The sequence below is a fragment of the Pezoporus occidentalis genome, unplaced genomic scaffold, assembly GCF_034315485.1.
Source record: "Pezoporus occidentalis ecotype Australia unplaced genomic scaffold, CSIRO_AGI_Poc_V1 ctg166, whole genome shotgun sequence".
NCBI classification, from domain to species: domain Eukaryota; kingdom Metazoa; phylum Chordata; class Aves; order Psittaciformes; family Psittacidae; genus Pezoporus; species Pezoporus occidentalis.
The window spans coordinates 2,969,702-2,981,752 of NW_026913488.1; the positions used below are offsets into that span (position 1 = coordinate 2,969,702).

At 50.1% G+C, this 12,051-nt stretch overlaps 1 protein-coding gene and 1 long non-coding RNA gene across 6 annotated transcripts in view; one reads left to right on the top strand and one right to left on the bottom strand.

Annotated features, from left to right (window-relative positions):
• Positions 1–9,599, bottom strand: part of EPG5 (ectopic P-granules 5 autophagy tethering factor) — a 78,544-nt gene extending 68,945 nt beyond the window's left edge. For all 4 annotated transcript variants that reach the window (XM_062613408.1, XM_062613407.1, XM_062613410.1 and 1 more), the window contains exon 1: positions 9,008–9,599. In XM_062613408.1, the coding sequence (XP_062469392.1) occupies positions 9,008–9,388 (381 nt within the window). In that variant the 5' untranslated portion in view covers positions 9,389–9,599. The remainder of the gene's footprint in view (positions 1–9,007) is intronic.
• Positions 9,117–11,662, top strand: LOC134160938 (uncharacterized). Of its 2 annotated transcripts, XR_009963748.1 has the most exons (3): positions 9,117–9,240; positions 10,012–10,167; positions 10,884–11,662. It is a non-coding gene; the product is annotated as an uncharacterized LOC134160938 (long non-coding RNA). The 2 variants fall into 2 exon arrangements; XR_009963747.1 differs by lacking the exon at positions 9,117–9,240 and having other exon boundaries at positions 9,953–10,167.
• Positions 11,663–12,051: the final 389 nt, after the last annotated feature.

Sequence of the window (12,051 nt, forward strand, 5' to 3'; positions counted from 1 at the left end):
TTCCTTCGCATGTGCACTTTGCACAGTCCATTGTAATGCATTAGGGGAGATGTTTAAGCTCACTGCCATCTTCTCCGCAGAAGGAAATACAGTAAAAGCTCCGGGGACTGTTTGGCTTAGACATGCACTGAAGTCACGCAGATTCAACTTGAAGAATATCATACATCAGCAACTCCCGTTGCTCCAAAGTTAAGGCACCTGGCACCAGGTTTAAATAGCTGAACTGTGTGCTGGTCCCCTTACCCTCCATCCCTGTGCCATAAGGCACTGAGGAGCTTCTTAAGCAATGCTGCACATGAGGATATGAGAGAGACCAGCAGCCCTGCAGCACATGAGTTTCTGAATCAAAGCCGTGATCACGTATATGGTAACAAAAAAAGCAAGAACTTTGGGAGATATGGTCAGAAAATGAGTTTCAGGGCTCCAGCCCAACATTAACAACTAAGTTTATTTCCAGTGGTACATAGTCACAACAAGTCCAAGGGACTTCTTTACCAGAAGTTAATCAAATGAGGGTCTGCAGAGCCTACCAGGCACAAGCTATACCGTGAACCTAAAAGTCTGCAAGCCCCTCCTTGGAGAGGTGGTTGAAGAGCTGACCAACTTCTCCAGATCCTCAGCAACACTGCAGGGTGCAGGTTTGTGGCAGCACAGCCTCTCACTGGGTAGCTGCGCTGTGGACTGCTACACCAGGCAAGATGCAAAGCAGCTTCCAGTATCAGCACTTAAACCTAAAGCACATCTACAGCTAAGCCAGACACGTAGCGTATTGTTGGTACCCCTCTAAGTGAGCTCCCTGAAAGACGTGGCCAAAATTAAACCTAAATTACAAGCTTAATCACCATTAATGATGGACTTGAGCAACAGGGAAAAGCTTAACCTGAGATTTGAGTGAGATATATATGCCCTAAACATTAGCCAGTGTCCCAAAACATTGTGCACACTCCCCTCACTCAGCACTATGAGCTTGGTTATCTCCAGCCTCTTTCAGATGGCTGCACTTTAGAAGAATTTCAAATCAAAACCCTCTTCTGACACAGATGGCCCCTGCACTGGATCCATCGCTTAGATTCCTTTTCTTCCCCTGAGTGTGAAGATGGGATATCTGTCCAAGCAGTTTGCTGATCACAGGCACAGATTTGTAGTAGGCACTTTCTGAGTGTGCAGATAATTATCTGAGACCTCACATACTTTGCTGAAACAGAGAGGCACTTCAGCTCTGTGTGGCTGCTGTGCTGTGGGAAATGGTCTCTAGGTAAAAACATAAGCTCAGGGTAGACACAACAGCGAAGCAGCTCTTTATTAATGTTTTTGCAAAAAGCGGGTGTCCTAGCACGTAGGCACACACAGCAGAACTATGATTTCTATTTCCTACCCCGCCCACAAGTTCCCTCCCTTGTTTCCCCACTGGTTGGGTACTCCAAGGTTTACAGCCTATTCAGTGCTTATAATCTGTGTGATAACTGTCTCGCCTCTGTTTATACCTCCCCTTACTGGATGTTGTATGCCCCTTCCTCTTATTTATTAACCACATCGTTATTAACCACATAATCCTTTTCCGGTTCAATTTTGTAACTCTTTGGCAGGCATGTGGTACCCCAACTTACTGTTTAACCAGCCTGCACCAGCTTAGTTTGTACATAGACAGTATGCTTTTTAACCAAGGAGTGTATCTTTCATCTAGAGATGACATTGGCTTTAACCACAGAGTGTGTCTTTTTTGAGTTACTAGATCTCAAACCCTTTGTTTCGTTCCCTTAGTAACTTAGCCCCAGCCCCAGTATTGAAAACTCTTAATATTGCAAAGCCTTAATGTTGGTCTTAAAGCTCTAATATTGGAAAGACTTAATACAAAGACTACACAGGACAGAAACACTGGCCACCTGTGTCAAGGGGATGGAAGGCAATGGTGGATGAGGCTGAAAGAGATGTCTTGATTCTATGATTCTATGATTTGTCGAACAACCAAGGCATTTGACCAAGTTCCATCACCAAAGTGCCTCTGGGAATTATATAGCTCATGGTGCTGAATGAGGGAAAGGCCCAAACTGCAGAGAGTGGTGGGATCCCAAGCTTGGACATCCTTAAGCTCCACAAATGCCTACATACAGGGCTTTGATCAGAACTTCTCCTTAGTGAAACCTTGTCTCCAAAGTCAGAGTCCAGCTTCCCAGGATCTTTCGGGGGGGGCGGACTTCACCTAAACCATTCCCTTTAGACAGCTAAAGCTCACGATCTGATGGGGAAGAGCAAAAGCAGAGTTCTTCTGTGGAGCCAGAAACCCCATAAAGCAAGTAATTCTGGTGCACTGGCCGGGGTGGGTAGAGTTGCCTTCCTGCACATTAGAAAAGTCAGAGCTGAGGATCTGCGTGGCTCCGGGACTCCCAGTGCCCTGGCTCTGTGCTCCCCAACTGCCCTCCCAGACCTAGTGGGAAGGCAAGAGGTTAGGCCAGCCTGGGCTTTACAGAGACCTGATACCAAGGCACGTCATGGTGGGCTAACATGAAGCCGGAGGGCACTGCGGAAATAGTTGATCCGCTCGCACTCCTGGGTCTCAAAGAACTGAAACGACACAGACAAAACAGCCCTAACATCTGTAAGAAGAGAGCAAATCTCTAAGCTATTGGAAACACCACCACACTGGCCAGACCAACAGTGGCTTCTGCCTGGAGAACCTACAAACATGATCTCTTCTCATCCCACTACAAAGATCTCTGTCCACAGCAACGAGCAGGTGATGTTGGTCTTCTGCAGGAAACATGGTAACCATGAGTCATAGAATCATAGAACCAACTAGGTTGGAAAAGACCTCGTCCACACAAGAAGTCATCCCTTTACACACCCAGGTATTTCAAAGATGAGCGTTAAGTTCAGGAAGGTCTGCAGGGCCCGTGCGGAAGGGGTCACTCAGCACAACTCTACCTTCCTGCACATTAGAAAAGACAGAGCTGAGGATCTGCGTGGCTCCAGGACTCCCAATGCCCTGGCTCTGTGCTCCCCAACTGCCCTCCCAGACCTGGGGAGACGAAGCCAGCTTCCTAAAGGCACTGCATGTTTCCTAGGTACCCCATGGTCCTGCAGTCCCAGCTGACTTCTCTCCCACAACTATGGAGCAATAAAAAAGCATGGGGATCTATGAAAGCAAAGTGTCTAGACTCGTTTGTCTTCTCTCTCTTTCCTGCCCATCCCTTTTCCAAGTAGCTTTAAGCCCAAGTCTTCTGAAATGTGCTGTCTGGTATAGCTCAATTTCATGAGTTTGGAGGGCAGCCTTTCATCCCACATGCGCATATGCACTTGTTACCACTTGTTGTTTGCGAGCTTGCAGCAGACATGGGATAAAACCTCAACCTCTGCACTTCCTGTCCATAGAATCACAGAATCATAGAATAGGGTTGGAAAGGACCTTAAGATCATCTAGTTCCAGCCCTCCTGCCATGGGCAGGGACACCTCGCACTAAACCATGCCACCCAAGACTGCGTCCAACCTGGCCTTGAAGGCTGCCAGGGATGGAGCGTTCACAGCTTCCTTGGGCAGCCCATTCCAGTGCCTCGCCAGCTTCACAGTAAAGAACTTCTTCCTTATACCTAACGTAAACTTCCCCTGCTTAAGTTTGAAGCCATTACCCCTTGTCCTGACACTACAGTCCCTAACAAAGAGTCCCCTCCCCAGCATCCTCGTAGGCCCCTTTCAGATACTGGAAGCTGCTCGGAGGACTCCACGCAGCCTTATCCTCTCCAGGCTGAACAGCCGCAACTTTCTCAGCCTGTCTTCATATGGGAGGTACTCCAGCCCCCTTGTCATCCTCGTGGCCCTCCTCTGGACTAGCCCCAACAGCTCCACGTCCTTCTCATATTGAGGACACCAGAACTGTACACAATACTCCAAGTGAGGTCTCACGAGAGCAGAGTAGAGGAGCCGCATCACCTCATTAAACCCTTGGTTACACATCACAGACAGCTGCAAGACACAGGTCAGCAGCAGAGCAGCATCACGGTCCTCTTGCAACCAGCTCTGGATTTCCCTGGCACTTGCTGGAAGTCCTGGCTAGACCATTTTGCTATGACACAGTCTGCTTTAGACTGATACATCTGCTCAGAGGGGTTCCCATGCTACCACGTGAGATATATGGCGAAGGGCTGCTGGCACGCTGGGTTCACATGGAGATGGCTTCACCCAGCTTGCATCCCCAGTGTGTCAGCGCCTTCTACTGCAAATTCATTTAAAGTCCATCAGAGTTTCAGAGTCTGCTAGGTGCTGTCGTGGCTGTAGGACACACTGGCCTTAAGTCACTGAGTACCTGGAAGTGACCACGGCTGTTCAGGATAATGGCCACACCAAACGCGCAAGCAGGTTAATGGGCAAAAAGGTCACTGCTTTGATTCTGTTACTTTGAAAAGGTAGTGGAAGGAAAAATAAAAACAAAAAAAAAATAGTGGAAACCTTGAAGTGGTGGGACGTTAAATGCAGAAGGCACGCCTAAGGCACACACAGTGTTAGCTGCAACACGTCCTGCTGCTTCACTGCCAGGGCAACAGAGAGAAGGCAGATCTGTGCCATCCCGGACTTCTACAACAAGGAGTGGACATGCAGAGGACCACACTGCCACGTGAAGGTGTTTGGGGGCTTTTACCTCACAAGCTTTGACGTGCTCTTTGCTGTTCTTCCCGGATCTTCTCCAGTGTGGTAACGCTCTGCTGGTAACTCCTGCCTTTGAGACAAATCACACTGTCATCTGATTAACATGGATTAAAAGGACCCTTTGCTAGAAGGCACTACACAAAACCTGAATCGGCAGGGACATCAGGGAGAAAGCAGCAGTAATGTGTGAGCTCAGCTATGGATGTGCACCGCAAGGAAATACAGAGCTGTGCAGCAAGGTGGAGGGTCATGCCACAGAGAAACGGTGAGAAACACGAAATGGGGTGCGAAGCCATGGCATGGCTCTCGAGTGAGCTCCATCCCTGCTATGTTGGGCATGAGTTTCTGAGGAGCCAGCCCTGACCCAGGAGCTGGAGCTCGCTCAAGAGCCATGCCATGGCTTCACAACCCCTGCCCCAGCAAACACTCCCCTCACCCTCCAAACCCTGCATTGCCACACTCACCAGAGTCTTCCGGAGGTGATTTCATCTCAGCCAGATTGAGGAACAGCTGCCAAAACTGGGAGAGAGAAGAAAGCTACAGGAGAGCTAACGTGCATCACCAACGGTATTGAAGGCCAGCTAGAGAACATTGCCAGCCCTTCCATCTCACCCCCAAACCCAGAGCTGGGAGAAGAGTTATGGGGCAGGAGAGCTCCAAGAACATACACCCTTCCTGTCCCATGGCCACCCGCCTCTCTATACCTTCTCCTGCTGCTTCTGTGTAACCACGTTTGTGTTGTGGTGCACAGCTTGTTCTGCCTCACCCTTATCCCTGCGGTGCTGCTCATAAAGGCGCTTGGCCTAGGAGAGCCAACAAACAGGGCAGGAGCGTGTTAGCAAGCAAGGAGGTACTATTACAGCTCATGCACATAGCTCTGGAGCAAAACAGCCTCCAAGTGAAGAGGTTACCAAAGGCTGCCCGCAGAGCAGGGGACAGCACACAAGGCATTCCGTGCCCAGCTGCTTGACCAAAACTGACCTCACAAGACAAGCTGCTCTTCATTTGGCATGAAAAGCTCATAGCAATCGAGTTCGTGACATCTAAATCACTCTTAACCTACCATGCAAGGCTGTGACTAGCCATGTCCGTGGTGTACTCTCCAGTTTTTCAGAACACACTATGCAGACTTAAATGTGACGGTCTTCCTCTGCTGCAGCTCTTGATGTAGTGTCTGCATGAGTTGCAGCAGAGGAAGACCCCCATATGTAAGACTGTGCCAGCACTGTGCGCGTATGCTAGCAGTGTTAAACCATATAGCAAGAAAGAGCAGCATGTTTGCTTTACCACCATGGTCTTCTCGTACTGCAGACTCCTGATTTTCTGAATCGCCTCCATTATCAGGTCTATCTGTGAAGACAAGAGAGTCAACACATCACTGAGCATCGAAGCTCCACGATGGACTATGTGGCTTAGGAAAGGAAGAGGCACAGACCAAATTCAGATGGCCTTAAGGACCTGTGTCCACCTCAAGCATCGTCACAAAACCCACCTTTTATACTTCTAGCTAAGCCTCCACCTGTCTATGCAATGGAACTCTACAAATGAAATCCACCATTATATAGTACTGTATCATCTCCATTGAATCTAGGAAAATTGGGAAGCCAGCTCCCTTCTGCTACGTCCAAACTTGCAGCAGTTTTCTCTCATTTTCCAGACAAAAGAATCTCAAGCCAGAAGAGGTTAAAAGACTTGCCAATTTTAGCAAACCCTATGGACATCACACAACACTATATGTATGAGATATATGTCTCTATGCTTTAAGAACATTCCTGGTTGAGGCTGGTGTCTCTGGAGGTGAGCCCTGCGATAGCCAGCCCCAGAAGGCACCCAAAGGAGAAGATGTGGCAGTCAGAAGAAGGAAGTCAGAGGTTCAGCAGCAGGGCTTCAACATATAGGAAGGAGCTCAGGACTTCCCAGCAGCGACAGGCACTGGCAGCATGCAGGGGGCTGGGGCATGGTGGGAGAAACGAGCCAGGAGCCAAAATCCATCACCAAGGATGGTAATTGGTAATGGATCAACATCCTGACCTTCTTCCGATGCAGTTTTTGCTCTTCCCTGAATTCCTCCATTTTCTTTGCTTCTTCCCAAAGGGTTTGTGCCAGCTAGATCTGACCTTCTCCCACACCACCTCTGCAAAGAAAAGAAAGTTTCATATATGTGTATATATAGATACACACAAATATACATATATATACACACATACATGAAAAGACTGTTGCTCAAATCACCTGCTGTAGCTGACATCAAACCGAGCCTATTGTACACCTCCATTTCCAGAAACAGATAAAAGCAGCAGGAAGTCTGAAACGGCGTCCATGCAGCATTAGCTATGTCAGCATCAGTCCTGCTGGGGGTCACCTTTCAGCATAAGAAAACAGGAATCAAGAAGTTCCTCAAGCAAGCACAGTCACATCTGCCCCTCACCCCAATGAATACAGCCAGCTTTCAACACACAGCAACCTGAAGCAAAGAGTTGCCCCAGGTTAGCACACAGTCAAGCTGGGGCACAGAAAAACTGATGCGAAAAAACCCTCAGCTTCATCCTGTTGAAAGTGAGTGGCCATACCACAGAACAGCACCCCAGTAAGCTCATTGAGAGACATATGGTAAGTGTAGCTCAGGATTCAAGACTTGGAGCTGTTTCAAACCCACAGCCATGAAGAGCCAGCTGGTTCAACAGCAGAGCCATGCTGGGGACGTTCACCAAGGCTCAGGGCAGCAGACAAATGTGGCTGCGGCAGAGAGTGGACTCAGCAGAGGAGAGCAGAGTGCTAGCCCTCGGGGTAGAGATGCTGCCCGCCATGTGTGCATGGAAATGAAGGCACAATGTAAGGTGGCCAAAGCATCATCTTGTAGATGCTCTGACTAGAAGTGTGGAATCATTTAGGCTGGAAAAGACCTTTAAGATTATTGAGTCCAACCGTTTACCCTACGCTGCCAAATCCACCACTACACCGTGTCCTGAAGTGCCACATCTGCACATCTACTAAACACCTCCAGGGATGGTGACTCCACCACTGCCCTGGGCAGCCTGTTCCAGTGCTTGATAACCCTCTTGGGGAAGAAATTGTTCCCAATACCCAGCCTAAAGCTCACCTGGTGCAGCTTGAGGTCGTTTCCTCTTGTCCTATCACGTGGTACTTGGGCAAGGAGACAGACCCCCACCTCACAACCTCCTTTCAGGTAATAGAATCATTGCAGTACAGCCCCTCAATGCTGGCCAGGGCCTAGAAAAGTCTGGGAAATTCAAGTGTTAAACATGCATCGCAGGACAGAGGAACCTCTGCCAGATCCCACAGTTATAGGGTTGATCAATACAGGAACGTGTATTTGCACATCTACCCCACCACCACCCAAATCATGTACATGGACTTGGGAAATAGAGATCATACACTACCTCAGAAGAATGTGTCACAGCGAGGATTATTAAGCTTAAGAGATTCAGGTAGAAGTAGAGCTACGTACCCAGGGATTAAGGATTCTGTCTTCAAACAGTAGTTTGCAAGATACATTTGTCACCGAACATGTAAAAAAACATCCTTTGCAGGAGTACCATCCTCATTGCTGCATCCAGGATCAGTCGCGTTGGCTTAAGGGGGAATGAGCACGGTGGTAACGAAGTCCGTGTTTAAGAAAAGATAAAACAAGCCCTGGGTGGGGACATTCTGCTTGACTTCATGCGTGGTTCCAGACATGCCCTGCCACCAACTAAAATCATGCAAGCACAGCCACAAAACAGAACTTCTTCTGGAATCACAGCCATAGCTGACATTTAGATCTGACCCTTGTTTTCTCAAACAGTGGTCAATTAATTCACCAATTTATTCTCAAAGGGCTTTGACAACCAGGACTTCACTGCCGTTGCTCTCCGGGGTGCAGTGTACAACATGAAAGAGGTTAGGCAATTCAGAGAAAGATTCCCAAGTTGATCTGGCTGTGAGGCAAGGTATTTCAGTTCAGATCATTCCACAACTACTGAAACCCGGGCAGGGACACCTTCCATTAGAGCAGGTTGTGCTAAGCCCCGTCCAGCCTGGCCTTGATCACTGCCAGGGACGGGACATGTGTTTTCAGATAGGCACACACCCCCCGATCTAGGCGCTTCCAGCAGCAGACAAACAAACACGGACACAAGCACGGCCTGGAGCTGACACCCTCTCTGCCGCTTTAAACCCACTCAGGAATAGGCGCGAACACGAGACAAAGGGCTGACGAACGCCCCCCCCCGGCGTGTACCAACCCCGCAGGCTCCTCCCCGCCCCTCTAAGCTCGCCGGACCCACCACAACCGGCAGGCGGCGGAAGCAGCCCGGACGAGGACCGGAGGAGCCTCACCCGGAGCCGATCCCCGCCTTCCCCCTGGACCTCGGGCCTGCTCTTGGTGTGGGCCTTGCGGGGCCCCCTCACGGCCTCCACCAGGGCCATACTCTGCGGCACCACCAAGCCGCAGCCACGGGTACTGCGGGCGGAAGCGAGGGGGAGATTGACACCGCCCCCACCCGCTCCCTTCCAGTCAGCAGGGCGGTGGCTACGTGAAGCACGGAAGGACTCAGCGCAGAACGCAGAGCTGGGAGCCGGAGCATGGCCGCCAGGCCTGGGTGAGGCAGGTCTCCTGTCAGGATGGGAGCGGGCTTGGGGTAGGCTCACGTATAGGCTCAGATATGGGAAGGCTAGGTTCCTTAGTAAGGGCGTGGGGAGAGGTCGGACTACCCCATAGGATCCTGTGGGGAGGCCAGGCCCCTCCATAAGTGTTAGAGATGAGGATCGGCCCTCCTACAAGGGCCTGTGGGGGAACAGAATCCTTTATAAAGTGCTGTGTGGAGGCCAAGCTCCTCTACAGGAGCCTGGGAGGGAGGTAAGTTCCCCTACTGAGGACCGGATGGGAGGCCAGGATCATCTCTAGGAGCCGGGAAAGAATCCAAACTTCTCTATAAGGGAGTGGCCAGGCTCCCCCTAAAAGGACTGGCAGGGGGGCAAGGCTCATCTAGAGGAGCCTAGGAGGGGGCCAGCTTCGCCTATAGGGACCTGTGGAGGGGCCAGGCTCTCTTGTAATGCCCCCGGTGCGGAGGGGGGTGGGGAGGGAGTCTCCTCCATAAGAGTCTGGGACAAGGCCAGGTGTCTCTATAAGGGTCTGTGGGGAGGTCCAGCTGCCGCTATAGGGAACGCGAGGTAAGAAACCAAGGCCCTACTACTGAGGCTGGGGAGTGTGAGTTCTCTTCTTTCTACTTGTGCCGTAGCAGGACCCGGAAGTGCCACTGGAGCGGGGCAGCCTGTCTGCAGTGCCTGAGGCATCTCCAGCCGCAGCGCAGCGGGGCTCCAGTCTCAGCCTGGGGGACCAGGCGTCACTGACCCTTTTGATCCCTACTCAGGTGCTCAGCTGCCCCAGGGAGCCACCGCTGGAGCCCAGACCATGCCCCACTGGAGCAGAAGTGATTTCAGCCAGTCCCCAGATGGAGGAGTCCCTGCAGAGCTCAGTCCCTCCTTGCGGAAGACATTGTAATCAAACACCTAATGATCTTGAACAGGTAATGTCCACTCTCTTAGGCCTTGTCCTTGGCCTTGAGAAGACCCTTTGTTATCAACATCATGTGTCATTTATAATACCTGTGGGAAAGGTAAATTGTGTGTGGGTCAAGGCAGAGATGATCCAGACCAGGAGCCCATTGCACATTACGGAGGTGGTGATCCCCTGAGCAGGCACAGGACTGGTCTGCACTGCCCAAGGCGTGCTAACAGGGTTTATGGGCAGCTCCTGCCTGATACTGACACACCAGCTGCCTGGCCCTGCCTGTATCTGGAAACACAGCAAGAAGTACTCCTGTGAACTTCCTTCATAACCAATGGTGTTTTCTTGTGATGCTTTATGTATTAGCTCATAGGACCAAAAAGGAAAAGCTCCAACTCTATCTGAAGGCAGGGTGCCCAGCATCTGAAGGGACATAAGACTTCCATTCTATCTGTATCCCTCTGCTTATTTTGTCTTACTAAAGCAGCTGTGGCCTCTCTGTCCCTAGGGGGGAAGGCAGGAGCTGTGCAGCTGGTTATCAGGGTCTCTTGTTAGGCCCTTCACTTCTACGGGTGTCTGGGAGGAGGACAGATCCCTCTAGAGAGGCCTGTGAGGAAACTCAGCCTGACTCTAGGGGAGCAGGGGGAGGCTAAAGTCTTGGTGTGTTCTGTCCCAGAGCTGTCGTGGTATTGAGCAAGTAGGAAATAAAGGCTGAGCAAAGATATGCTCTTGTAGGCTTCCTCCCAGGAGAAGGAACCTGAACATCCTAGGGTGCTTTGAAGGTGTACCAACCCTAGCCTAGATAAAAAAAGTGAGTATGACATCTTTCAGAAGAAAGATAGCCACCACGCAAGTCTCAAAACTTAATCATAGAAGATGTATGTAAGAACTAAGACTACAGCAGGGTCCTTCAGCAGAATATTTCTACGCTTGGTCTTTCAGAAATAAAAATGGACAGCCGATTCCTTCGCATGTGCACTTTGCACAGTCCGTTGTAGTGCATTAGGAGAGATGTTTAAGCTCACTGCCATCTTCTCCGCAGAAGGAAATACAGTAAAAGCTCCGGGGACTGTTTGGCTTAGACATGCACTGAAGTCACGCAGATTCAACTTGAAGAATATCATACATCAGCAGCTCCCGTTGCTCCAAAGTTAAGGCACCTGGCACCAGGTTTAAATAGCTGAACTGTGTGCTGGTCCCCTTATCCTCCATCCCTGTGCCATAAGGCACTGAGGAGCTTCTTAAGCAATGCTGCACATGAGGATATGAGAGAGACCAGCAGCCCTGCAGCACATGAGTTTCTGAATCAAAGCCGTGATCACGTATCTGGTAACAAAAAAAGCAAGAACTTTGGGAGATATGGTCAGAAAATGAGTTTCAGGGCTCCAGCCCAACATTAACAACTAAGTTTATTTCCAGTGGTACATAGTCACAACAAGTCCAAGGGACTTCTTTACCAGAAGTTAATCAAATGAGGGTCTGCAGAGCCTACCAGGCACAAGCTATACCGTGAACCTAAAAATCTTCAAGCCCCTCCTTGGAGAGGTGGTTGAAGAGCTGACCAACTTCTCCAGATCCTCAGCAACACTGCAGGGTGCAGGTTTGTGGCAGCACAGCCTCTCACTGGGTAGCTGCGCTGTGGACTGCTACACCAGGCAAGATGCAAAGCAGCTTCCAGTATCAGCACTTAAACCTAAAGCACATCTACAGCTAAGCCAGACACGTAGCGTATTGTTGGTACCCCTCTAAGTGAGCTCCCTGAAAGACGTGGCCAAAATTAAACCTAAATTACAAGCTTAATCACCATTAATGATGGACTTGAGCAACAGGGAAAAGCTTAACCTGAGATTTGAGTGAGATATATATGCCCTAAACATTAGCCAGTGTCCCAAAACATTGTGCA